Here is a 27,574-nt window from a genome sequence, read left to right on the forward strand (position 1 = left end):
ACGCAAAAAAAATGATTCTTGCACATTCTGCTATTATGACAATAATTATCGCTAAGAGTTTAAAGACATATAAAGAGAGTATTAAGGCTTTATGGTACTTTAGTAAATTGCTAGGCCTCTTATGTACAAAAGATGCACATTTAAATACCAGTTCTTTAATTTATTTTAATGCAATAGTGGTTTCAGCAGTTCAGAGTGAGAGAAAAATGATTAGTCTCGATTAGAGTCGCACCATGAACCTAAATGGTAGTAGGACCTTTTTAAAGGGTACTACCCCAGTGACAGCTTTGGGACCATTGACCATTTTTTTCCGACAGTGTGCCTGTTATGCAAGCATGCAAACGTCTTGTTTTAAAAACATACATCTACATGCTTACAAAAAGGGGCAAATTCAACAATGATTTATTATCTAACAGGAAGAAGTCACGTAGGTCCACTTTAAATCCTTTCAAACCCATTTCTAAATTGAGGGTCACTCATTAATTTGACCATGACCACTTGAAGTAACTTGGATTGTTCGAAAGGTCTTCTGTTAGTGCTCATTTAGTATTACGCACCTGCAAGCTGAACCAAACAGCACAGCTGTCCTTGGAGAATTAGCCATGTTTTATAAATGCAGTGCATTTTTATAAGTGCAGTCTGGCTTTAAAAAGCATTTCACCATCTTTCATCAGGCAGTTCTCTGAACAATATGTTGAATTATAACACAAGGAGTTATCCAAGTGTGTCATTCTTATGTGTGTCAGACATTTTTCTTTCAAAAATTGATCTTAAGCTTTGAATGAAGACATAACCAAGCTTGAAATAACCAAAAACATTTTAATTGCAAGAGAGATGCTGTATACTGCGTCAATGCATCAGGCAACAACAGCAGAGGTGAGCAGGTTTGCTCATTCACATGATGTCTCTCAGCTTCTATGTTCTAAGACACAGAAAAAACATTTCCAAACAATCATAAAATTGCAAATTACAAGCTTTTAGTGCTTTAAGACATATGAGGTTAAAATGCCCTGATAAGAAATGATAGTCAGAAGGCAGATTTTGAAAGCCCTGCGTGACACTGAGAGTCATGTTACCATGACAGCTAAAAGGCAAATGGGAGACCTAATTAATAAGCAGTCAAAAACTGTGATAAATTACAAAGGTGACTTACATCTCCTGAGGAAAATACATACAGTGCTTTTGTCATTAGAGTGTGCAGTAAAAAGACAGACAGACAGACAGACACTGTAGACAGACACGATAGACATATAGACAGACAGAGAGATACTGTAGATAGATAGATGCTGTAGACAGACAGAAAGACAGACAGACTTTGTAGACAGACAGATAGGCAGACACTGTAGACAGACACGATAGACATATAGACAAACAGACAAATACTGTATATAGATAGATAGATACTGAAGACAGACAGAAAGACAGACAGACAATGTAGACAAACAGACAGACACTGTAGACAGACAGACAGACAAACACTGTAGACAGACACAGTAGACATATAGACAGAAAGACAGATACTGTAGATAGACAATGTAGACAGACAGAAAGACAGACACTGTAGACAGACAGACACTGTAGACAGACAGACAGACAGATATTGTAGCTGGATAGATACCACAGACAGACAGACAGACAGACAGACAGACAGACAGACAGACACTGTAGACAGACATGGTAGACAGAGACAATAGACATATAAACAAACAGACAGACAGACAAACATATGCTGTAGATAGACAGACAGACAGACAGACAGACAGACAAATGCTGTAGATAGATAGATAGACAGACAGACAAAAAGATGCTGTAGATAGATAGACAGACAGACAAATGCTGTAGATAGATAGATAGACAGAGAAACAGATGCTGTAGATAAATAGACAGACAGACAGACAGACAGACAGACAGACATTCAGACAGATGCTGTAGATAGATTTATAGATAGATAGATAGATAGATAGATAGATAGATAGATAGATAGATAGATAGATAGACAGACAGACAGACAGACAGACAGACAGACAGACAGACAGACCCTGTAGATGGATAGACAGACAGAAGCTATAGATAGACAGACAGACAGACAGACAGACAAATGCTGTAGATAGATAGACAGGCAGATGCTGTAGATAGATAGATAGATAGATAAGATTAGATAGATAGATAAGATTAGATAGATAGACAGACAGACAGACAGACAGACAGACAGACAGACAGACAGACAGACAGACAGACAGACAGACAGATGGATGCTGTAGATAGATAGACAGACAGATGCTATAGATAGATAGATAGATAGATAGATAGATAGATAGATAGATAGATAGATAGATAGATAGATAGATAGATAGATAGATAGATAGATAGATAGATAGATAGAGACAGACAGACAGACAGACAGACAGACAGATGGATACTGTAGATAGATAGACAGACAGACAGACAGACAGACAGACAGGCAGACGCTGTAGATAGATAGACAGATAGATAGATGCTGTAGATAGATAGACAGACAGACAGACAAATGCTGTAGATAGATAGACAGACAGATGCTGTAGATAGATAGATAGATAGATACATAGACAGACAGACAGACAGACAGACAGACAGACAGACTGACGGATAGACGGATAGACGGATAGATGGATAGATGGATAGATAGATAGACAGATAGACAGATAGACAGACAGACAGACAGACAGACATACAGACAGACAGACGCTGTAGATAGATAGACAGATAGACAGACAGACAGACTTTTCGGTTGAAACAACCCAGCATAGGATAATGTAAAATGGTTTGTTCATAGTTTACCTAACAATGACTTCAAACAACCCAGCATTTATTAGTGTGTAATTTACCACGAGGCAAAAACACACCTGAAATGAAACCAGATCTTGCCCTAAAAGAGCCTTATATCAGAGCAAATGACTGTTATGAGTGCCCTGGTTCAAAAGCCTACAAGATCAAACTGGAGCAATAGATGTTAAATGATACGAGGTGAAGGAGTTTTACATCATGGAACATCAAACATTACAGCGTCAAATATGTCAACTTCCACCCTACATTAAAACCACATTAAACGCATCGCTAAACTCTCTCACCTAACACTAAAAGAATTACAACACATGGCTACAGGTCAGATCTTGGGAAAGGACAATTTACTGTTTCCCGAAGAAGAAAAGTAAAACGGTAACGTCAATTCAAATGTGTAAAGGGATAACCAAACACCATCTTGTTTTATGAGGTGACTTAAATCATACAATCTCATTCATACATTTAAGTATGATCTGCTTCGCCCCAGTGACGCTGGATTTAAAGGGGGGGTTCAATGGTATTTCAAGCATTCTGACTTATTAACACAGTTATAGAGTGATTTCCTCATGCTAAACGTAGGCAATGTGTCAAAAAAGCATTTGGGCGTGTTACAGAGTATTTCTGTGCCGTATGCACTTCTCCAGGGTTCGTACAAGTTTCGGAAAGTTTTTTCGATTACAGGTCCAACTGACGTTTCAAGGGTTTTCTATACGTATCACTTCTTTATATGGGCACTTCCCCCGGAAAACCCCGCCCACCCATCAATCAGCGGGAGACGCTACAACTTGCAAACATCTTATCACGCGACACAGTTTTGTTTAATTTCAAAACTCAACAACGGCACGAATGAACAAGTGTGTTTTAGGATGTAATGAGAAGAAAGCCAGCCTTATGAAAACAATGGATATAGTTTATTATCCGGGGTAGCAGCGGAGTTTTGCGTGAGTGTTTGATGCGCTGGATTTTCCAAACCGGGTCATGAGCTGCATGCGGTAAGTAAGACTTCTGTCTTATGTTGGAAATAGGCGCGTGCATATTATATAAATGACACGAACATGTAGTGAATCATAAGTTAAAAGTGTTGTAGTGTTGCATGACTCGTACTTGCTCCACCCGCGGTAGTAACTCCTTAATTTTTTCGTACGTTATCGGAAAGATTCGGTAAAGCTAATCTTTCTTTTATAAATCTGATTAAACTAAAGACTCTTCAGAGATATAAAGGTTGTCATACTACTCTATAGGTCCTCCAAATTAACATCAGAAATGCAGAAACAGCCTGTGTTACATGAGCTTTAAGGGTGGGGCTTAATTATTGCCATTTTCTAATAATTGTACGTTTATTACATGGTACAATTTTATACAAAATATTTTATAAAATAGTTACAGTATGAATTCTTAAGAGATCAGGCATATACTAAAAAAACTAATAAATAATAATTTAAACAAATTTAAATTTTCCTTTGCGATCCACTTACAGTACAAATTAAGTCACGATTTCCGAAAACAGTTTAACGAGACAATTTATTATGCTGTCATGTTTGAATTAAATGAGATTTGAAATCTAAGACAGAGACTTTCTCTGTTTTGTCTAAAAAAAAAGCCTGGAAAAGGATTTTCAGTTCTTAAAGTTACAGAAAGTTTATATAACACATCAATAGAATATTCATGGTATGATTAAAAGATAAATTCTACCCGTACAGTACCTTTACACACACACACACACACACACACACACACACACACACACACACACACACGAGTGATGATCTAAGTTCAAATAATGAGGAAGATCAGGGCACAGGCAAGGTGAATGGAAGGTTGGGGGTGGGATAAGCAAATGGCTTGGGCTTGTTAGTCTTTCATCTCTCCTTGTACGTTCTTTCCTGCCTGGTGGGAGTCTGACAGCATACTTGCCTTACTAAATAAGGATTTCAAGGATTAGCAAATAAGGATTTCAGTAAATGAGGTTTAATCAGGTGGGGACTGGACCACACGCTGCTCCAAGTAGATGTCCCCCGTTTCCTGACGATCTGGAACCATATTCCCTCAGCCGAAACCACAGGTCGACCATCTCAACGGCACCATTAACACGCAAAGGAGTAATCAATGACACGCAAAGGAAATTAGCTTTTTCAATATTTTATGTTCTTATCTCAACTTAGATAAATTAATAAATTCCTAACTTTTTCCAATGCGTGCACTTTTAACCTTTTTTCGTTTGGAATATGTCTGTTGTATATGAATGCCGGTGAAAGAGTTAAACAATTATGAAAGGCGCTATATAAATAAAATTGAATTGAACTGCACTTTTCGTTCCACTGACTTGCATCCACACATGCGAATGTGTCAGACCGGTACCACAAATTCGTGCAAAAATCTTTTCCATTAAGTCTAGTGAACTCTGACCTTTGAATTCGTATCACATTGAGACATATGACCAGTAGAAAAACTGTACGATCACGGTGTGACCTTTCTCTCTACTGCAAAGCAACGATGGAAGAAGCGCTCTCCACCCATTCGCAGTAGCGTACAAAAAATATTTACATGCTCAAACCCCGACAGACCCATTAGAGGGTTTTGTGTCTGAGCTTATTCCTTTTTGTCAGCCTTTTTTATTTAGCCTTCTGCATATGGCAGTAATGTAGTACTGTTGTCTTGAATTTTAAACGTATAAAGTGAGATGCTGTTATCACGAGCCATGTTTGCCAATGAAGATTTATGCAGAGGAAGAAATGATGGCTTGCGAAAGAAATGATAATGAATGAAGGCTTTCAAGCCGTCAAGCGTGGTCTTTAAGATTCCACACAGCAAACACAATAAAGAGAACACTTGAGATCACATACATTAATTATTCATTTAATAATTCATTGAAGGGTTTTCTAGTTATAATCATAACTCCAAGAGAAAAAAAGACATAAACAGTGCAAGTAATGCACACAACCGTGTGTTAAAGGTGTAAATGATAATTTGCATGATTGATATACATTAAATCAAAAGGGGTTTGATGTTATAGACTGATTAGATGTGGGTGATTCTAACGAAATCCAGATTTAGAAGGTGTCCAGCATCAGAATTTTTAAAAAGCCATTGAAGCCAATTTTTTGCACATATAAGATTAAGTCTGAACTTAACCATTTTTTAGAAGATTTAAAAATATTTCCTATAGAATTATTTACATTTTTTAGATTATCATTATCAAAAATTATCATTACCGTAACATGATATTACATTAAATATATGCATTTACAAACTCATGTTTCGGTAATGAGAACTAAAAAGTTGTCTAGGTACTACGACAAACAAAATTTCAACTTTTATTTGGAAAGAACAAATAAGAACTGCTTATCTGGTAGCCATATTGGTTGTCACAGTCAATTATGTCCCTTCCAACATGTCCCTTTTTTAAATGTTAGTTCCTTGAGGGCTTAAACAATGATTGAAAATTGTTGCGGAGGATGAGAAAATTGGTCTTGGACACATTTATATTCCTTATTATTGTCTCTACACGTTTCTTTAATAAATGTTTATAGTATAACATGCACTGAAGCTTTTTATTTTTTAGATTTTTAAATTATAATTTTTCCATGTCAAAGAACCCAAATCCAGTCATGGACACGTTGCGGTAATGAAAATGTTCCCTTTAATGTGGAAAAAACAACAAAATTGGTCTGTATGATGTCATTTGAAATCATGTGCAAAATAGTACGTGAAGAGATGTTTGTAACTGTATGCTTCTTATTTGATACTCTAACTTTGCATTTACTTTTTTATAAAAATGTATGTGATTATGCATTTATTTGCACTGCTAACGCAACGCTCTACCAATTAAGCTACAGGAACACATGGTTACCATAAAAAATTAAACGCCACATCTCTTATGTCAAAATTGTAGCTGATCTATTTTGTCAACAACAACCACAAACAACCAGATAACTTGTCCTGTATATGAACAGAAACAATTTAATATGTGCTCTGAAAGAACATCACGCAACAGTATATTACATCCGGTTCCATTATTCCAGACCAGGATTCAAGTTTTTCTTTTTTTAGGTTTGTGGAACTGGATGTACTGTAGCAGACATCAATGTGCAGGAGAGTGATGGGAAATATCTGATATCATCAGTAGTACAGAGAAAAACTGCTGCTCGAGCTGTACAGGAGATATAAAGGCCGGAATGAGAATGAGCGAACGAGAGAGACACAGAGAGAGAGAGAGAGTTTTCCAATTCCTACGGTATTCCAATCCTGTATTTTTTTTGTTGAATATTCTGTTAAACTTTGATTTACGTCACATTATAGAAGCAAATGCAGCTTTATCTTAAACACGCTCATGTAAACACAACCATTGTAAGTAACATCCGGCACTCGACCATATTCTCTTAACGTACACGTGTTAATATTGGAACAACCAAAGCTATTAAAAGATAAAAAGAGATGTATCCGGCCACACGCGGATCTATTCCCCGACGAACGACAATTTTGGCCTAATCCCCTTCGGCTTTCAAAGCCCAATCAAATGTACTCGCTGGTCATAAGTCTTTCTTTCTCTCTCTGTTTAATTAAAACTGTGACAGGAAGCAGTGACAAAGGAGGGAGGGAGCAATTTATAAAAGTGACATCTTTCCGCACGCTGCTGAAGGTTGGCGCGTTAGCACTTAGCATAATTAAAAGAGCGAACAGGTAAGAGATCTTTATGGGTGGTGAGGACACAGCAGCTGCTGGGGTTATAGATTGAGACCTCGTGCACTCAAAAGGACAGCAAGTAGATGAAAACATAGAGAGGTCCGCAATACACACATTTATATTACATTTGCACAATTTTATTGACTTGAGGATTTGATGAAACAAGAGATCTGTCATCCCGTCATCTCGCATCATTTTTGCACTCAGTTCACAGCAATGCATCATGGGACTGCTTAAAATACCTTAAAATTTCTTCCCCATTCCAAAATCACATAACATTTAAATGTTGCCTGAAGGTGAAGAGAAACTTGGCCTGTCCAGTCACTGGTAGGTAATGAGGACAAAGTAGGTGAACCTATCATTACTAACTACCAGTAGAACTACCAATAGGAGTAAATAGGGGAACGTTTGTCAAACCTTCGGCTGTCCTCGGTTGTGTATGGTGCCTTCTGCTCTATATGTTTTATAAATCTGTCACAATGTGATTCAGACTTTGCAAAATGGCTGTTATTGAAGGGTGGGGCAGTTAGAAGACTATTTTATACCCAATTGTAAACTCATATTAGATGTCCTGACTGTTTTTAAATGCAGTTTATGCATTTTTTTTATTCTAATGTAAAAATGGTTATGCTACCCAGTTACACACAAAATTATTTACCTCTGTTCACGTAATTTTTTTATTCTTTTCCTGATACTGTCACAAATTTCCGTGTTTATTCGTGTTCGTATCACAAATTTCTGTTTATGTGTCATTGTCACGTATTGGTTACTTAACTACTTTTTCCTATTTTCAAACCATTTTCGCTTCGGTTTAGGGTTAGATTTGGTGTTTGCGTTAGGATGTCACTTTAAGTATTGGTTTATACGATTTTTTCTGATTTATTTCTTTATATTTTCTCAATTTTAACATTGTCACCTGGGGTTAGATTTTGGTTTTGGTAAGGATGTCATTTTATGTAAATCTAACCCTAAAACGAAGCAACAATGATAAGAAAATAGGACAAAACAGTTGGTTAACCAATACGTGACACCGAAACACGAAATTCGTGATACGATCATGGAAAAACAGGGAAATTCGTGGCAGTATCACAAAAAAGAATAACAAAAATTACGTGACTATAGGTATGTAATTTAATGTGACTGGGCTGTTATATAATGGTTAAAAATGTATTAAAGTGTAACCAATACGTGACAATGACACATAAACAGAAATTTGTGATACAATCCTGAAAAAAACGGGGAAGTTGTTCACAGAATCACGGAAAAAAAATTACGTGACTATAGGTACGTAATTTCGTGTGACTGTTATATAATGGTTCATAATTTATTTAAGTGTATCCAATACGTGACAATGACACATAAACGGAAATTTGTGATACGATCACGAAAAACGGGAAATTCGTGACAGAACCACGAAAAAAATAGAAAATTACGTGACTATAGGTACGTAACTTTGTGTGACTGGGCTGTTATATAATGGTTAATAATTTATTAAAGTGTAACCAATATGTGACAATGACACATAAACAGAAATTTGTGATACGATCACGAAAAACGGGAAATTCGTGACAGAAGTTCAGAACCACGAAAAAAATAGAAAATTACGTGACTATAGGTACGTAATTTCATGTGACTGGGCTGTTATATAATGGTTAATAATTTATTAAAGTGTAACCAATACGTGACAATGACACATAAACAGAAATTTGTGATACGATCACGAAAAACGGGAAAGTCGTGGCAGAACCACGAAAAAAATAGAAAATGACGTGACTACAGGTACGTAATTTCATGTGACTGGGCTGTAATATAATGGTTAATAATTTATTAAAGTGTAACCAATAGGTGACAATGACACATAAACAGAAATTTGTGATACGATCACGAAAAAACAGGGAAATTTGTGACAAAATCACGAAAAAAAAAAGTGAAATAGGTTAGTAATTTCGTGTGACTGGTGACTGGGCTGTTATGTAATGGTTAATATATTATTAAAGGGGACATTTCACAACACTTTTTAAAATGTAAAATAAAACTTTGGTGTCCCCAGAGTACGTATGTAAAGTTTTAGCTCATATAGAAAATTTATTATAACATGTTAAAATTATCACTTTGTAGGTTTAAGCAAAAATGTGCCGTTTTGGGTGTGTCCTTTAACATGCAAATAAGCTGATCTCTGCACTAAATGACAGTGGATAGAGCAGGTTAAGGGGCGGTATTATCCCCTTCTGACATCACAAGGGAGCCAATTTTCAATGACCTATTTTTTCACATTCTTGTAGAAAATGTTTTACCAAAATTCAGTTACTGGGTTGATCTTTTTCACATTTTCACAATTATAGCAATTAAACATGGAAAAAGTCAGATTTTCATGGTATATCCCCTTTAAAATAACATGTTTCCATCCAATCATATTCCAATTACTGAAATCAAGTCACACCCCAAATTATTCATCCAATTATACATCACACCGTGCATTAAACTCTCTGCAAATGTCTTTATATTGTTCTTATTCGCACATTACATCAATCACATACCAAATATGCTTGCGTCACAAGCACTGCCGCAGAGTTCTTGATCTAGGCCTCACTGACAGTTTAAATAAGCGTCATTAAAAAAAGCCTTTGTGTGAAAAGCAGCACAAAACGATGCCAAATAATGGTGCCTATCGACAAATTCAGACAGGCAATTAATCAAGACAACACCGTGCAGTTCTAGAACTGATTTTGCTTTTCAACAATGACATATCTGCAGTCGGTAACTTGCTTTAATCATCTACAAGACACAGTATTTTTGTATTGATTTGGAGAGGGGGGCATTAGATGATGGGGTGCAAGCAAGTGTGACATTGAATGAATAAATACACAACTAGACCAATAGAAATCCCAGAACAGAAGATCTGCAGACCAAAAGTTAAGAATTGTCTTAAATAATACTACTAATAATAAAATACAAAATTAAATAAGCCAATAAATCCTTTGAAGATTTGTTAAGCCCACTTGTGTAAAGACCGCCTCATTTGAGGCTGATCTGCCCATTTGCACCTGGCTCCGACCTCCGTTTATAACCATCTTGGTCATCTTGCAATTCTAAACTAATCATAATCAAGAAACAGACGAATCTCTTTTTAAAAAAGGTTAGTAAATAATGACAGAATGACATATTTTTGTAAACTATTTCTTTAAGGACATGCAAGCCAAAGCAACTATTGCATTCCTTGACTGAACTACTTCAATTTCCTACAATAGATTCACTTCTATGCGTGACTGAGGATAAATACAGGTATTTTATTTGACCAACAGCAGAAGAAAAGAGTGATTGCCTTAAAATGTATGCCACAATCACAAAAACATACAATACACATCGCCACCAACAGCGATGTCTCCATAACATTGCAGCCCGAGAGCAACCTCCTGCTGTCTGGCCCTGATGACTTCTCAGTGGTGGGGCCAAATAAGACTGCATAAAATAAAATGTGAGAAAAGATGTTTGCTTAAACATGTGCGGGAATAGAAAGAGATAACAGTTACTGCTGAGGAGTCCTGTCACAGTACAATGCAATGTGGATATCATTCATCATCATTCACAGCTAGCAGACAATAGTATATTAAAGGGGCACTACACTTTTTTAGAAAATATGCTCATTTTCCAGCTCCCCTAGAGTTAAACATTTGATTTTTACAGTTTTGGAATCCATTCAGCTTATATCCGGGTCTGGCGCTACCACTTTTAGCATAGCTTAGCACAATCCATTGAATCTGATTAGTCCATTTAGCATCGTGCTAAAAAATAACCAAAGAGTAATGATATTATGCAGTGCCCAAAAATAGCCCCTGCTATTAAAGTAACCAAGGGGACTAATTTCAGCTGCTGCGTAATATCATTGCGCCTCTTGCAGCCATGGCAGCAAAGTCCTTGATTATTACGCCAGAATGATAGTATAGTTCCTAGCAATATCTGCCTAGAAAATCAACAACTTTTAATTCTCCGTCGGTCTTAGTACACAATGTAACTACAGAAGAGTCAAGGTACTCCTTGCTTATTTTTGAACGCGATGCTAATGGTCTAATCAGATTCAATGGATTGTGCTAAGCTATGCTAAAAGTGGTAGCGCCAGACCCCTCAGATCAGCTGAATGGATTCCAAAACTGTAAAAATTAAATGTTTAACTCTAGAGGAGCTGGAAAATGAGCATATTTTAAAAAAATTTGGAGTGTCCCTTTAAGTATGTAGATATACATCTATTGCTTACATATAAAGGTCTACTATCTTTAAAGTATATGCCGTTAAATGAGACAACTGTATGCAGGAAACTGTAAGGACTGTAAACCTGAAAATATCTTAGACTAATAATACTTATGAATCCATTTATTAACCATCCGCTTACGTTTCAACATTAAGGTTTCAGACTTTGTTGACTGCTTCCTGCTCAATAGCTGTAGTTTATGACGCCACTTCATATCGATTTCTGAGGTGAGACTAGATTTAATTACAAAAAAAACACATTAGGTGTCTTTTTCCAATAACGTTCAACGACTGCTTTCTGTATCCTTGTGTCATCAACTATTATTGAATTCATTACATCAGTGCTTAAAGTCGCTTTCATCTTCATAGGGCACTGTGACCGGTTTACAGTTGGAAAGTTTCTAATCAGCCTTATTCCAGAATTGACCTCGACGAGCGCAGGAACCATCTCTCTTCTTCTGAACCATTAGTCAAAGTCACGTTAGCCCATATTTCACCTTGGCCTCCGTCAGCTACCCTGAACAGCAGTGCGCTATGAAAAAAAGAAACTGAGGTACGGGCGCAAATCAAGGGATGTATTTGAATCGTAACCGTCTCTGGTTGATCTGCTAAACTTGCAAAAAATGTGTAGCTTATCTGTCAATTAAACCTCCTTTACTCCATGTGAACTATTTTAAACCCAATTTGATCTCACAGTCATTTGTACAAATTTGCTAATAAATTAATTTGTGAATCGTACAAAAATGCGATTCTTAGAAGAAGAAAAAAACAATACCCCACCTATAACCCTCCCCCTAAACCCAACATAACTACTGTAGGATGAACAAATTGTACAAAAACTTACAAATTTGGTAGTACGAATTATAAAGCATTAAGGAGGTCGCACAACTTGTGCTACTGAATGTCCACATCCAGTGTGAGATACCTGCAAGTTGTCCTACACGTGACGAAGCGCTGCATTTCTCGTCTAGTATTAGGGCTGGGTATCGATTCAGATGTTCCAGATCGATTCAATTTCAATTCACAAGCTATCAAATCAATTCGATTTCGATTCTCGGTTCAATTTTCGATTCCGGGTTTCGGGTCGGTTTTTATACTCAATTCTCAATTCAACAAATACTGTATTAATAAAAAAGAACAGTGAACATAAGTTTACAAGTGGGTAATTAATAAAAAGAAATTAAAAGCCACAACACTATCGTCGTCGTCGTCGTCTTGCTAGCGAAATCTAAAATGCCTCCATACCTCTTACTTTTTATGTGAACGTGGCATCAACGTCGATGAAGCACCCAAAACCGCCATTTTAAGGACTAAATAAAAGAATGACAGGCTCACCTCTCGCTCCTTGGTAACATCGCACAAGGCAAAAAAGAGGGTGACATCTAGTGAAGAAGATTAGTAATTTGATTAATGTTAATCTTACGTTCAATGTTTGCAGAAAAAAATATGAAAAAAATAGATTCTGCTCTTTGAGAATCGATTCTGAATTGACCACGTTTTAAAAAGTGATTAATCGCAAAATCGTTTTTTTGCCCAGCCCTATCTAGTATGCAACCTCCTTTAGGCACCTTGTTACATATGTACAAATTGCCATGAGATTGTGTTGTTAAAACTCTTTTGGTTGTTAACAGTTTGTTTAGGTTGTGTTGTTAAAACTCTTTTGGTTGTTACCAGTTTGTTTAGGTTGTTAAAAGTTTTGGTCAATCTTTGTTTTTGTCTGAATAAAATAAATAAGGAATAAAACTGTAATTTCATTCAGTTACATTTATATACCTAATTTTTTATAAATATAACATCTTGGGCCCTATTTTAACGATCTGAAACGCAAGTCCGAAGCGCAAAGCGCAAGTAACTTTGTGGGCGGATCTTGGGCGCTGTTGCTATTTTCTCGGCGGGAGAAATAAGTCTTGCGCCGGGCGCAAATCAATAAGGGGTTGGTCTGAAGTAGGTTCATTATTCATAGGTGTGGTTTGGGCGTAACGTCAAATAAACCAATCAGAACGCTATCCAACATTCCCTTTAAACGCAAGGGCGCAAGTTCCATGGCGGGTTGCTATTATTATGGCGGATTTGAAAGGCGCACGCCAGGAGCGGTTCACAGCCGAGGAGACCGATGTTCTTGTAAGAGCAGTCAAAGAGATAGAAGTTGTTTTGTATGGGGATGGGAGAAACCCGCCCAAATCAGCGTCGGTTAAACAGGCGTGAGAGGAAATAGCCGCAATTGTCTCATCAGCTGCGCCAAGCACTACAATGATGTCAGGAGACGGGGGGATCCCAAGCTTGCCAGCATAAATCGGGCACGCCGGGCACACAGGAGGACATCGCTGCGTCCACCCTCACCGCTAAAAGGGTTTGGGGGCTTTGAAATCGGACACAAGAAACGCAAGCAAGGTCCAACCCCAAATTACACTTACAAATCAAGTTAACATACATGAAGGTGTCTTATGGAAACATTGAAGGTGTCTTATGAAAACATTATTTAGATAAAATAAACGTAATACAGCCACACAACAAACTTATGAAAATATTTTAATCGTTATTTGCATGATAATTGTTTAACGCTGCCACACAAAATAAATAAAAACTATCACCACAATCAATGCTCACCACAATGATTTCCCTTATCTTATATTTTTTATTGTAACAATTTATGATTTGCAAAAATAACTGTTGCATCTGTGTAGATTAGATAAGCAATGCGCGTTGTGCTATACATTATGGTCAAGCATGCGCCCTTAAAATAGCATAATAAACCACGCGCAACGCGCCACTGACTTTAGACTAGTTTTTTTTTGTTAGTAGCGCAATTGTTTTTTGAAACTGCAAAATAGCATAAGAGATGGTTTGCGCCGGAGCACGCCTCCTTTTTTGCGCTGAACCACCCAGGGAGCGCAAGTTCATTCCTTAGTTTGCCGACGTGCGTCTGTGGAGGGAAAAACCCGCTGTGCGCCAGTGCAAAATACGAAATGATACATGCGTCACTGGCAAAGTCAATTGCGCTGGGTGCAAGATAGGGCCCCTAGACTGTGAGTATCAAACTTTGGTAAAATCGTGAAGAAAAGTAAAATGTTTGTTTTACGCTGTGTTTGCGAAAAGCTGCTGAAAATTCAAATTATCTCCCATGCTAACTAACCAAGCACTGCTACATTATAGTTAGCAAAAATTCATAATAAAATATAAACTTTACTCACGATATTATTCAGCTATTACATAACATACAGCACATCAACGCGAACGAAGACAAAATTTATCTCTGATGGAGATTTTGGCAAGTAAAACTCAAGTCGCATTGCATAAGAGATACTTTCTGTTTCAAAAACAAAAACCTGAGGCGGTAAGCAACCTTAATTTTATCTAAAACGTAATTAAGAGACTTCCTGTCTACAAAGATAATGCACTAATTAAATTCAACGCATGCAAAGTAATAACCATTTCAGATAATTCCATTGCTTGGAGAACCGTGGACTTGTTTCCCGGCAGATGAAAAATGGCAATAAATAAATTACCTGCCATTAAATGTTTTGCATATTGACTAGAAATTACTGAGTGAGCAGCTATCAGAAACACACTGCAGTAGGAGGCGTAGATGTTTCTGTCATCTCTCAACAGGTTACCCTAGCAACAACATGAGAGTTCAGAAAGACTGTACAGCAAAATGTGCCATGGAGGAGAAAGAGACAGCATACATGCTCCAATGTCCTTGACAGATTAATCCTAATGATATATTACAATGTCTAGATGTCGCATTTGGTGCAAAATTCTATAGATTCACTTTGCAAAGAATTATTATGAACATTAATGTATATGTATAATATATATTTATGTATATTTCTGTACTGTATATATTCTTTCTTACAGTGGTGTTCAAAAGTCTGAGACCACTTGAGAAAATGCTTCCAGCTAAAGTCATTTCTTATGTTTTCTACCTAAAATCGTCCAACTGAAAGTAAAGAACATTCTGGGAAACTATAACCTTGATATCTTTAATATTGACTAAGTAAGGTCATGTCAAAAATTGATAGATGTGAATTTAAACTGTGATGCTCCTAATCTCATAATTAGATAACGAGACTTAAAGGATAGTTTACTTTAAACTGAAAATTCTGTCATCATTTACTCATCCTCATGCTTTTCTAAACCTGTATGAATTTCTTTTTTCTGATGAACACAAAAGAAGATATTTTGAGAAATGATGGTAAACACACAGCAGCAAGTGACCATAGACCTCCATAGTACGAATAAAAAAAAATATGGTGGAATTTAATCGGTACCGTCAACTGAGTGCTTACCATCATTTATCAAAATATTCTCTTAGTCATTTATCACAATACTTACAAAATATTTTTTCCTACTATGGAACTGGAAGTCAATGGTCACTTACTGCTGTGTGTTTACCATCATTTCTCAAAATATCTTCTTTTGTGTTCATTAGAAAAAAGAAATTCATACAGGTTTAGAACAACATGAGGATGAGTAAATAATGACAGAATTTTCATTTTAAAGTGAACTATCCCTTTAAGACTGGATTTCAGAAACTGGGTCACATTTAGTATTTAAATTTACTTAAGTAAGGTTTACATATTCATTTCTTACCACTATAAATATCACAATAATTTCAATGACAATTTAAAGTAATATAAACTTCATAAACTTATAATTGAAATGTTTAATACTGTATTATAAGCAACCTTTAGTAACAAGCGTATACACACTAAAATCTGACCTTTTTTTTTTAAAGTTAACATGGTCAATGAAATACATTTTCTTGTGGTTACAGACTTAGAACTAGTCTACAATCTTAAAAAAAAATATTGTAAAAAGAAGATGATTTTTGTTCTTATTTAAAAAAGACCAAAAACTGTATTTTAAATGTCAAGTCTGATATTAAATGTGTTCTCCTTTTGTGACACCACCCAGCCAAATATGAATAATAAAAAAACAACATTAAATTTTTACACCGACACCCGATTATTCAGACTGATGCTGCGTTTACACCAGCCGCGGCAGAGGCGTCAAGCGCGGGTGATGTTAAGCCAATGTGAAGACGCGTTGATGCGCATCTGGAGGTCTCGTGGCACGAATGAGGCGTTTGGCGCGAAGCCTAGTTTGTGGAAATTGTGCGTGTGGCGCAGTACGCGCGAATGGTATTTTTTGTGCATTTTGCATTTGACGCGAGTTTGAACTTTGGAGGATTTTCGTGCCGCGTTAACCAATCAGGAGCCTGCTTGCTGCTGTGTGGATTTCGTCTCTGACGCGCATCAAATGCTTGCTTTTCCGCGTGTCTACTTCGCTCTAGAAACGCGAATGCATTCAAAATGTTCAAGCAGAACTTGACGCGGTAGATGCGATTTTGGCGCCTCAAACGCGGCTGGTGTGAACCCACGGTGATATCTGCCGATGCCGATAATTTGGTGGTTATATTAACTCATTCCCTGCCAGCATTTTTTTTTAAGTTGCCTGCCAGCAATTTTTTGTTATTTTCACAAAAGTTTCACAAAATGCTTTTCAGAAAAATGTTCTTCTGAAAATATATAAACATACAAATATATCAAATGAAAAAACAGACCCTTTGCTTTCAAACAAACAATAAACAAACAAACAAAAAAATGGGGAAAAAAACATGTGTCATCCTATCTTTATTTTTCTCTGTTTATAAACTCTTAAATATGGGTATTTTTCTTCAAAAATACAAAATTTTGAGGAAAAAGCTGAAATAATTGCATTTTTGTGAAGAAAATTTGTTCAGAGATCAGATTCAGAACAATTATCAAAACATACATGCAGTGTAAAATGAATAAATAATGTTTTGCTTCAGTTTTTTTTATAAATTGGATAGTGGTATTACAGATCACCCTAAAAACTCATCAGGAACACATTATTCATGCAAATGTTTTCTCTTAATTGACGAGATAACTTGTCAATGGCGGGGAAAGAGTTAACGTGCATTAAACTTAACTTTGAAGATTACATTTTCTGAATGTTATTCATTCATATACTATGCATTAACATTGAACATTAAAATAGTTTACATTTTCTTTACACAGATAGGCCGATCTGTGAAAAATAGCTTTTTTGGCCATCTCTAAAAATAAGTTATCAAAATCTTGGAAAAACAGGCAAGATTCTCTGCTCTCAGATGCTGAAGGACTGTCCGCTGTCTGCACTGAAACCACGCCCACTCGCGGGAACGCTGCCATCTTTCTCAAATTTTAAATAACGCTACAACCTGAAAGGATGCTCGCGATTGTATTATAGGTGGGGCCATGCTCGGTGGCATTGAGCCATCGTTTTAGCCCCGCCCAAATAATCCTAAACACAGAAATGAGGAAAAACTGTTTAACTCTACAATTCAGTACTACACTTCACGGTCTTTGCAACGTGTTTCAGCAATACATTTCAAACATCTATAATGTGTTCTCTGAAACTACTTTACACAGGTTTTAAGTTCTATTTTCGAGTTTAGGTCACTGCTACTCGCATTCAAATCATTGACTGGCTCTGCACCGACACACCTCCAATCCGTCTTATACATCTACACCCCATCCAGAAACCATGAAAGATGCCTTGTGGTACTAAAGGGTACAAAAGCACTCCCCCACTCATTCACCTTCATCGTTCCTTGCTCGTGGGATGATCTACCAAACTCTGTCCAGTCAGCCACATCTATCACAACATTCAAAAAATATCTAAAAACACATCCTGTGAGTAACTTTGGATAAAAGTGTCTGCTAAATGCCTAAATGTATTTTCGAAGCTTACATTACCAATTTTGTTTCAGATTATACAAATCCGCTGAACTCCTGATGATCATGGTCTTGCACATGCTGACATGATCTCCAATGTATAGCACATGCTGACATGATCTCCTTCTCTATCTGCATTTAGCACCCCACAATTGCACTTGTCTCCAAGGCTCAAGTTAAATTAGGAAATGGGTTAACTCTATCTGCAGGGCCCTTTGTCACTGCTTCAGGCGTCTACATTAGCAGGGCAAGTTGGCTAAACGGTTGCCGCCACTTGCAAATTTGATTGCGTAATGGAGCGGGTGGATTCTGATTTCCCCATCCGCTGCGAGCTTATTTGTTTCTATGGGGATCATCACTGAGACATAACTCAATGAGTGTGATGAGCCACAGATGGACGACTATAGGCCCATTCACAACAAGATCACTATAAAGAGAACTATGAAAATATCTTTGGTACTGTCTACGGCAAATAACAATAATGTTATGTTTATTGATGCAGTTTCAAATTTGCTGTCAATGTTAAAATTCAACATTCATCAGCTGGAGAAAAATCGCTCTGAAAGTGATCCTACCAACATCATTCCTCTGTACCGTTTTGTTATACACTGTCAGAAATAAAGGTAAAAAACTGTACCTTTTCTGTCACTGGGCCTGTAGCCTAAGTTTCCGTTTGGTACCTTTACAGGAATACAAAACAGAATAAAATTTTTGGTAGATTACCGTACCTTAAAGGAATAGTCTACTCATTTTCAATATTGAAATATGTTGTTGCCTTGGCTGGGAATTGTTGGTGCATCCCTCTATCGTCTGTGTGCGTGCACGTGGGCGCTGGAGCGCGCTGCGGCGCTTCGATGGCATTTGGCTTGGCCCCATTCATTCAATTGTGCCATTTGGAGATAAAGTTGGAGGTGACCAGACACATCAACGTTTTCCTATTTAAGACGAGTAGTTATACGAGCAAGTTTGGTGGTACAAAATAAAACGTAGCGCTTTTCTAAGCGGATTTAAAAGAGGAACTATATTTTATGGCGTAACAGCACTTTTGGGAGTACTTCGACTCGGCGCAGTAACACCCTCCCTCTCCCATTATGAGAGTGAGAAGGGGAGCGGACTTTTCAGGCGAGTCGAACTACTCCCAAAAGTGCTTTTACGCCATACAATATAGTTCCTCTTTTAAATCCGCTTAGAAAAGCGCTACGTTTTATTTTGTACCACCAAACTTGCTCGTATAACTACTCGTCTTAAATAGGAAAAACGTTGATGTGTTTGGTTACTTCTAACTTTATCTTTAAATGGCACCATTGAATGAATGGGGCTAAGCTAAATGCTATTGAAGCGTCGCAGCGCGCTCCAGCGCTTACGTGCACGCACACAGATGATAGAGGGATGTATCAACAATTCTTAGTTAAGGTAATAACATATTTTAATATTGAAAATGAGTAGACTATTCCTTTAAGGACCTACATTGTTAGAAAAAAGTCAAAATATGTACCCAGTGGGGCAGCACCCTTTAAAAAGGTAATTGTATGGACCATTAGGTACAGATATGTAAACATTTAGTACCAATATGTACCTTTGAGATACTAATATTTTATTTTGAGGTACTAATGAGCTCTCTTTGGTCCCAGTATGTACCTCTGAGGTACTAAAATAAAATTCTTAGGTGCAAAGCTGTACTTTTCGAAAGGGTACAGCCCCAGTGACAGAAAAGGTACAGTTTATAGTTCATATAGTTCATACAGATTATATGTACCTTTTTATTGTAAATGTGTATATCAAATCAAATCAAATCAACTTTATTTCTATAGCACTTTACAGCAACCACAAGGTGCCCAAAGTGCTTCACATCGAATACAAATAACACATCATGAACACTATATGAACACTGATATTATCTTAACAGGCCCATATTATGCAACATTCACTTCTACAAGTTGTTTGGACATAAATGTGTGTTGGCAGTGACCCAACAATAAAAAAAATCTACCCACTCCTACTTTTTTAATTCACATTAAATCAAGATCTCATTACACATACTGTTTGATTCCCTTGTTAATGTGATGTCACACAAACAAAGCCCCACCCATGGCCACTGACTGACTAGTTAAGCTTTTCTACATGTGTCTGTTAATACGTTGTAGCACTAATGTGGCGTAAGATACTTTTGTCCCAGACTGTATTCACAGGAATCAGATCTACAGTATTTTTAACCTAAAGCAGTAGCGTATTTGCATTTTAAAAAGTACACACATCAAAACAGCACTTTTTTGCTCCCGCCCAAATAGGGGCATTTTTGACATGCTATAATAAATTATCTGTGGGGTATTTTGAGCTGAGACTTCACAGACACACCTGAGACTTTCTAGGCACACCTGAGACTTATATTACTTCTGCTAAAAATGGGCATAATATTGTCCCTTTAAATTTAGAATGATTTTTAATAGTTATTGACCTTGGTGTGTATAAACCTTAAAGGAAAACACCACCATTTTAAAATATTTTACTATGTTCTTACCTCAACTTGGACGAATTAATACATTCCTATCTTTTATCAATGCGTGCATTCAATCCCTGCACAGCGCGCCGTGAATGTGCCAGCACCTAGCCCAGCACAACCCATTCCTTAGGATCCAAACAGGGATGAATTTAGAAGCCACCAAACACTTCCATGTTTTCCCTATTTAAAGACTGTTACATGAGTAGTTACACAACTAAGTATGGTGGCACAAAATAAACGCGGTGAACTATCCGCTTAAAGAACTTTTTATTTTGTGCCACCATACTTATTTATTTACACTATATTTTCAGGACTAAATGTCTTCGTTAGGCATTTGTCAGTGTTTAGTGTGACCTCTCTTGGTACTAAACACATCTTGAGTGTTTTGGAGCAGAATGGGGTAAAAATACTATTTTTTTTTATTAGAAAATAGGATTTAATTTTATTTAGGTTTAAGATATACTGCAGTTTCCTGCTATTGCTCAAGTGGAAGGGGAGTTTAAACTAAAAACTTGACACATCAGTTAACATTTGTATACAGTTTTTAATACTATATACACATTTCCTGTATTTTCTGTATGTATTTTATTAAAGAGACTGAGAAACAATTATATATGATCACTATAACATTGCAAAAGCAACCAATCTAATTCTGCCATGGTGGCCTAAGACTTTTGCACAGTACTGTGTATACAGCGAAAAACCAATGGAAAGCGTTCTGCATTCCCTTAAGACATATGCAGGTTTTTGTTATACTCACACACACACGCATGCACGCTTTTTTCATTCAGGGGAGAAATGAAAAGGCTCTAAGCTACATTTGAAAGCAGAGAAAAATGTCTTTGGAAGTAAAAGGAAGATCAATCTTTATCTGAGTCTCTGGGTAGAGAGAGTGTTTCTTCTAAGATAGCTGTGAGGAAATGACAGCAGAAGTGGGCGCAAACTCTTACAGATACAGAACGTCTGTAGATACACAAGAAAGACTCAATAACAAACACTACTCAATGTCTTTACTTGCAAATTAAAACATTTATGTCTGGCAAAGATCATTAAAATAGCAAAGATAACACTGTGGAGGAGATGCCAAGTTTTTATACATTTTGTTTTTAATTAATGTATTATACTACAGTATTAACTCATGTTATATTCAATATTCACAGTTCCTTTGTTACACATTTCATGTAATTACTATAGTAATAATAACAGTAAATTATTCATGATTTCATGCAACTAACCCTAAACCAAACCCACCCTCTATGGTAAGTATACCTGCACACGTTGTTCACTATAATTGTATAAATACACTGTAACAGTAACACCTCAAGTGCTTTTAAAAGTATGAATCGCCTTAATATTAATGAAACCAAGAAGTCTACAAGGCCCAGAATTAAATTTTTGGAATTCATTAAAATCTATCTTTGGGCCGTAACCGCTTTTGTGGATGTCTAAGACCGGACGGTAATACCCCTTAAGAATATCTTTCTTATTAGAAGCTTAGTGTGTTGACACGTCGCTTTAATCTGCCATGCCCACGTCTCCTATCTCTCTAACACTCATTACTATGGCTTCTGTAAAGCACTGACCTCCCAAGTGTGACTGGGAATTTAATACCGGGGACACTGGGGAAATGAATTGTAACACTCCTGATGTTGATAATAAAGTGAGCAGTAGGTGAGCGCGCGACCGCGTACGGCTGGGCCGAAGTGAATCAGTGTGACCAGACTGTAATGAGTGTACTCTAACTGCTGAGGGACAGAAATATGTTGCTGCCATGGCGACGGTCGCGTTGTGCATTGTGACGATGCGGTTGTTTGTGCGTTCAAAAGGAAACTATTCAAGAAATTGTTTCACGAACAGCCCAGGCGGTCTTGAGTTTTTCATCTGAGGTTTTCCACATAAAAATACTGTACTGCAGTAAACCGCAGTAAAAATTCAAAGATATACAAATAAAGAAATTTTTACATTGTTAATACAAAAGTATACTGTAGTATTCTATATTTTATTTATTTAAAAGATGCTTTTATGCAAAGTGACTTCATTCATACATTTATATCAGAATGTGTGAACACAATGCAACTGAGGAACACACTTTATAAATTCACTATAGGATACAGTATTATACAGAGATGGGACCAAGTCACACATGTGCAAGTCTCAAGTAAGTCTCAAGTCTGAACCTTCAAGTCTCAAGTAAGTCCCAAGTATTTTTTTCTTGGGCAAGTCAAGTCAAGTCGAGTCACAGGCTATGTCAAGTCAAGTCAAGTCCTGTAGTAGGTCAAGTCAAGTCCAAGTCAAGTCACCTTATTATTGTAATTTTACATGCAGAATCTGATCTTAATAAAGTGAAAGGACAGATATAGAAAGTAACTATCAGGAAATTACAATAATTTGGATTTGCATGTTGAGTAAAATACATCATGGAATCAAACAAAATTGTAACTTTATAAATTATTAGTTCCCTTTCAGTCGGTCACTACGACGTCGCGTCGTGGCCGATGAGTTGGGGGCCGCTTCGCGGGTGGCCTATCTACTTCGAGAACTATCAAAAACGCCAATGAACTTGGCATGCAGGTATTTGCATAATGCCGGCGCCGCCCCGCCAGGTGCGTATATAAGGCACAGGTGCATAATACCAAATCAGCTTTATTGCTTCGAAGCCGGCAGACATCTGCTCTCGAGAAGCTGTTACTGATCTTCGTAGATCCTGTGCTGTGTGGGAAAAGATATCTCAGCTTGCTGAAGTTGGTTGGGCAAAGACACCTCAGTGGAGGCTCGCAGTGTTTTTTCCACCCTTTCTCTCTCTCTCTGTCTCTTTAATTTAGGACTTGAGTTCGAGTGAGTGCGTTTGCCTCTCCCTGTGTGTTTCACCAGCTCGCACAAAAGAGTGATTTCCCTAAAAGAGCAGCACGTTTGAGCTTTGTGTCTTTTTAAAGACAGCCACTCATTCGTGTCACGGTCGGGGTCGTCTTTTTAAAGATGGATTTCCGTCCGTGCTCCGTTTCTGGATGCGGTGTGTTTATCGCCCCCCAGGATGGCCACAAGCGTTGTCTCTCGTGTCTGGGGCTCCAGCACGCAGAGGCAGCGTTGCGTGATAGTTCATGCCCCGTCTGCGAGGGCATGACTATAGCGGATTTGCGGAGACGGGTGTCGTTCCTCCGGCAACGGCCCCCGCCTTCCCAGTCTGGTGCTGCTAAGGGCGCAGCTACCAGATTGGCGAAGGATGACCTCCGTATAACGGTGCTGGGTCGGTCTGCTGGTTCGTCCAGTAGCTCCCAGCGCCCTGATCCGTTGCCAGCGGAGGTCCCGATGGAGACGAGCGGCCCGTGTTCTACGGTGTCCTCGCGCTCTGTCGAGCCTCCACCTGACGCGATTTCCACCGTAACGTCGGAGGGGGGGTTGTCAGCCTCGGACGTCGATCCGGATCCGCTCCCGCCTTCGGGCCAGGTTGCGGCTTCTGCGTTCGACCCTGAGATGGCAGCCATGCTCGCTCGGGCGGCGGAGGCGGTCGGCTTGGAGTGGACTAAACCTCCCCCACCTGAACCGTCCCGCCTCGATGATTGGTTCTTCGGGGGTGCCAGGGCTTCTCAGTCCTCGCCCCCGGTGCCTTTCTTCCCCGAGGTGCATGAAGAGCTGACGCGGTCGTGGAAAACCCCGTTTTCCGCCCGGAACCGGCCGTATCAGCCTTCACCTCTCACCTCTCTCGAGGGTGGAGATGCCAAGGGGTACACTGGTATCCCGTCAGTGGAGCGCCCGGTCGCGATGCAGTTGTGTCCGGCCGGTGTCGCTTCCTCCTGGCGGGACCAGCCTACTCTCCCCTCACGGGCCTGTAAGCAGTCTTCGGCGCTGTCCGGTGCTGCTTACAAGGCTTGTGGGGAGGCAGCCTCTGCCCTGCATGCCATGGCATTGCTGCAGGTTCATCAGGCTAAGGCTCTGAGGGATCTGCACCCGGGAGGTCACGACTCGGCGGAGTTCTCTGAACTACGTGCGGCTACAGATCTGGCGCTTCGTGCGACCAAGGTCACCGCACGCGCCGTCGGGCGTGCGATGTCTACCCTGGTAGTCCAGGAACGCCATCTCTGGCTGTGTCTGGCGGACATGAAGGACGCCGATAAAACCCGGCTCCTGAATGCTCCGGTTTCCCAGACCGGCCTGTTCGGCGAGATGGTCGAGGAGTTTGCCCAGCAATTCTCCGCGGCCAAGAAGCAGACTGAGGCCATCGCTCAGATCATGCCACGTCGGAAGCGTCCTGCGCCTGCCCCATCCACGTCGGCGCCTCAGCCTGCTCCTCGCCGTGGGCGTCCGGCGGCGGCCGCCTCCGTTCCCCCCCGGGGCTCTTCTAAGAAGCGAGGAACCGGTCGTCAGCAGCCCGCCCCGCCCGCTCAGCCCGCTGCAAAGGGTGGTAAAAGAAGATCAAAGCGGCCCTGAGACGGGCGACCTAGAGATGGAGGGGATCGCTCTTCGGGAGATGGTGAAGGCACCACTCCCCCCACCGGAGGAGGGCCGGTTGGGGAATCTTTGTTTCATTTTTCTGTTCCGCCGACTTTTCAGTCGGCACCCACAAATCCACAAAAAGAGCGAATTCCACTTCCATCACGAGGTCTTCAGATGAGCTCCGGAGATACGAGAGGGCTCATAACCCCCCCTCGTTCTCCGACTCATCAGAGGAGAACGAGAGCGACGCACGGGCTCATAACCCCACCGCGCTCTCAGCCGGTAGGAGACAGCTACGGGCTCATAACCCATCGTCTCCCTCCTCCTTCGCCAGAGGGTGCATCGAGTGGTGTGAGGTGTCTTCAGCAGAGCCTCCCTTACTCAACCACCCAGCAACGGACTCAGGTGAGTGTTATCACACACAACACTGCTGTCGGTGCGGCCGTTACGCACACACCGGCGATCACCTCCGTTGCGCCCGCCGCGGGTACACCGATCGTGCCTTTAGTCCCTCTCGCACGGTATCTGGGGGCGTGGGAACAGCTTCCCAGCCCGTCGCGTTGGCTTTTACGCACGATTCGTCTCGGCTATGCAATCCAATTTGCCCGGCGTCCCCCCAAATTCTCCGGCGTTCGTTTCACTACGGTGAGAGCTGCCGATGCGCACGTCCTCCGTGCGGAGATCGCTGTCTTATTGGCGAAAGACGCGATTCAGCCGGTCCCTCCAGCCGAGATGAGATCGGGGTTTTACAGCCCTTACTTTATTGTACCCAAGAAAAGCGGCGGCTTGCGACCGATCCTGGACCTGCGTTCGCTGAACCGTGCACTTCACAGAATGCCGTTCAAAATGCTGACGCCCAAACGCATATTTCCATGCATTCGTCCAAACGATTGGTTCGCATCTATCGACCTGAAGGACGCGTACTTTCATGTATCGATTCTCCCCCGGCACAGGCCGTTTCTCCGCTTTGCGTTCGAGGGGCGAGCATACCAGTACAAAGTCCTCCCATTCGGGCTCTCTCTGTCGCCCCGTGTATTCACCAAAGTAGTGGAGGGGGCTTTAAAACCCCTGAGAGAGAGAGGTGTGCGCATTCTCGCGTATCTGGACGATTGGCTAATAATAGCTCAAACACGTCAGACGCTGTGCGATCACAGAGATTTAACTTTAAAACACCTCGCTCGTTTGGGTCTTCGGGTCAACTGGGAAAAGAGCAAGCTTTGCCCCGTGCAGAGAATCTCTTTTCTCGGTATGGAACTGGACTCGATCGATTTGACAGCTCGTCTAACAGAAGCGCGTGTACAGTCGATTCTGACTTGCCTGAATACATTAAAGAGCAAGAGCGCGGTCCCGCGGAAAAAATTTAAGAAGCTTTTGGGGCATATGGCAGCAGCCGCAGCTGTAACTCCGCTCGGACTGCTTCATATGCGACCGCTTCAGCGTTGGCTTCACGATCGAGTCCCGAGGAGAGCGTGGTTGCACGGCATTCACCGTGTTATCATTACACCTGCGTGTCGTCGCACTTTCACTCCGTGGTCAGACCGTGCGTTTCTCCGAGCCGGTGTGCCTCTGAGACAGGTCTCCAGGCACGCGATAGTATGCACAGATGCGTCAGACACGGGGTGGGGGGCCACGTACGATGGGCTTGCGGCTTCGGGGGTCTGGACGACACCCCAGCTGCATTGGCACATAAACTGCCGGGAAATGTGGGCTGTATATCTTGCGCTCGTCCGTTTCAGCAACGAGTTACGGGGCAAAGATGTATTAGTTCGTACAGACAACACTGCGACCGTGGCGTACATCAATCGTCAAGGCGGTTTACGCTCGCGTCACCTGTCGCATCTCGCCCGTCACCTCCTCACTTGGAGTCAGAAGAATTTGAGGTCTCTTCGTGCCATTTACATCCCGGGCACGCTCAATGTAGAGGCGGATGCGCTCTCTCGGGCTGCGCGTCCCGGCGAATGGCGACTCCACCCCATTGCGGATCAGCAAATTTGGAGACGTTTCGGCAAAGCGCAGATAGATCTGTTTGCTTCCCCAGAGACGACCCATTGTCGCCTGTTCTATTCACTAGCCGACGACTCGCTCGGCGTGGATGCATTGGCACACAGCTGGCCGCGAAACATGCGCAAATACGCGTTCCCTCCGGTGAGCC

The 27,574-nt window shown here is 40.0% G+C and overlaps 1 protein-coding gene across 4 annotated transcripts in view; it reads right to left on the minus strand.

Annotated features, from left to right (window-relative positions):
• The window catches only part of immp2l (inner mitochondrial membrane peptidase subunit 2), a 112,714-nt gene that overhangs the window by 58,048 nt on the left and 27,092 nt on the right, over positions 1 to 27,574 (minus strand). The window contains exon 4 of one of the 4 annotated variants that reach the window (XM_073868756.1): positions 877 to 922. The exons of 2 other annotated variants lie outside the window; for them this stretch is intronic. In XM_073868756.1, the coding sequence (XP_073724857.1) occupies positions 916 to 922 (7 nt within the window). In that variant the 3' untranslated portion in view covers positions 877 to 915. Of the gene's footprint in view, positions 1 to 876; positions 923 to 10,709; positions 10,963 to 27,574 lie in introns of those variants that run through there. One more of the 4 variants, XM_073868755.1, reaches the window with a different exon arrangement.

This window comes from Misgurnus anguillicaudatus, chromosome 6 (assembly GCF_027580225.2).
Source record: "Misgurnus anguillicaudatus chromosome 6, ASM2758022v2, whole genome shotgun sequence".
In the NCBI taxonomy this organism is placed as follows: Eukaryota; Metazoa; Chordata; class Actinopteri; order Cypriniformes; family Cobitidae; genus Misgurnus; species Misgurnus anguillicaudatus.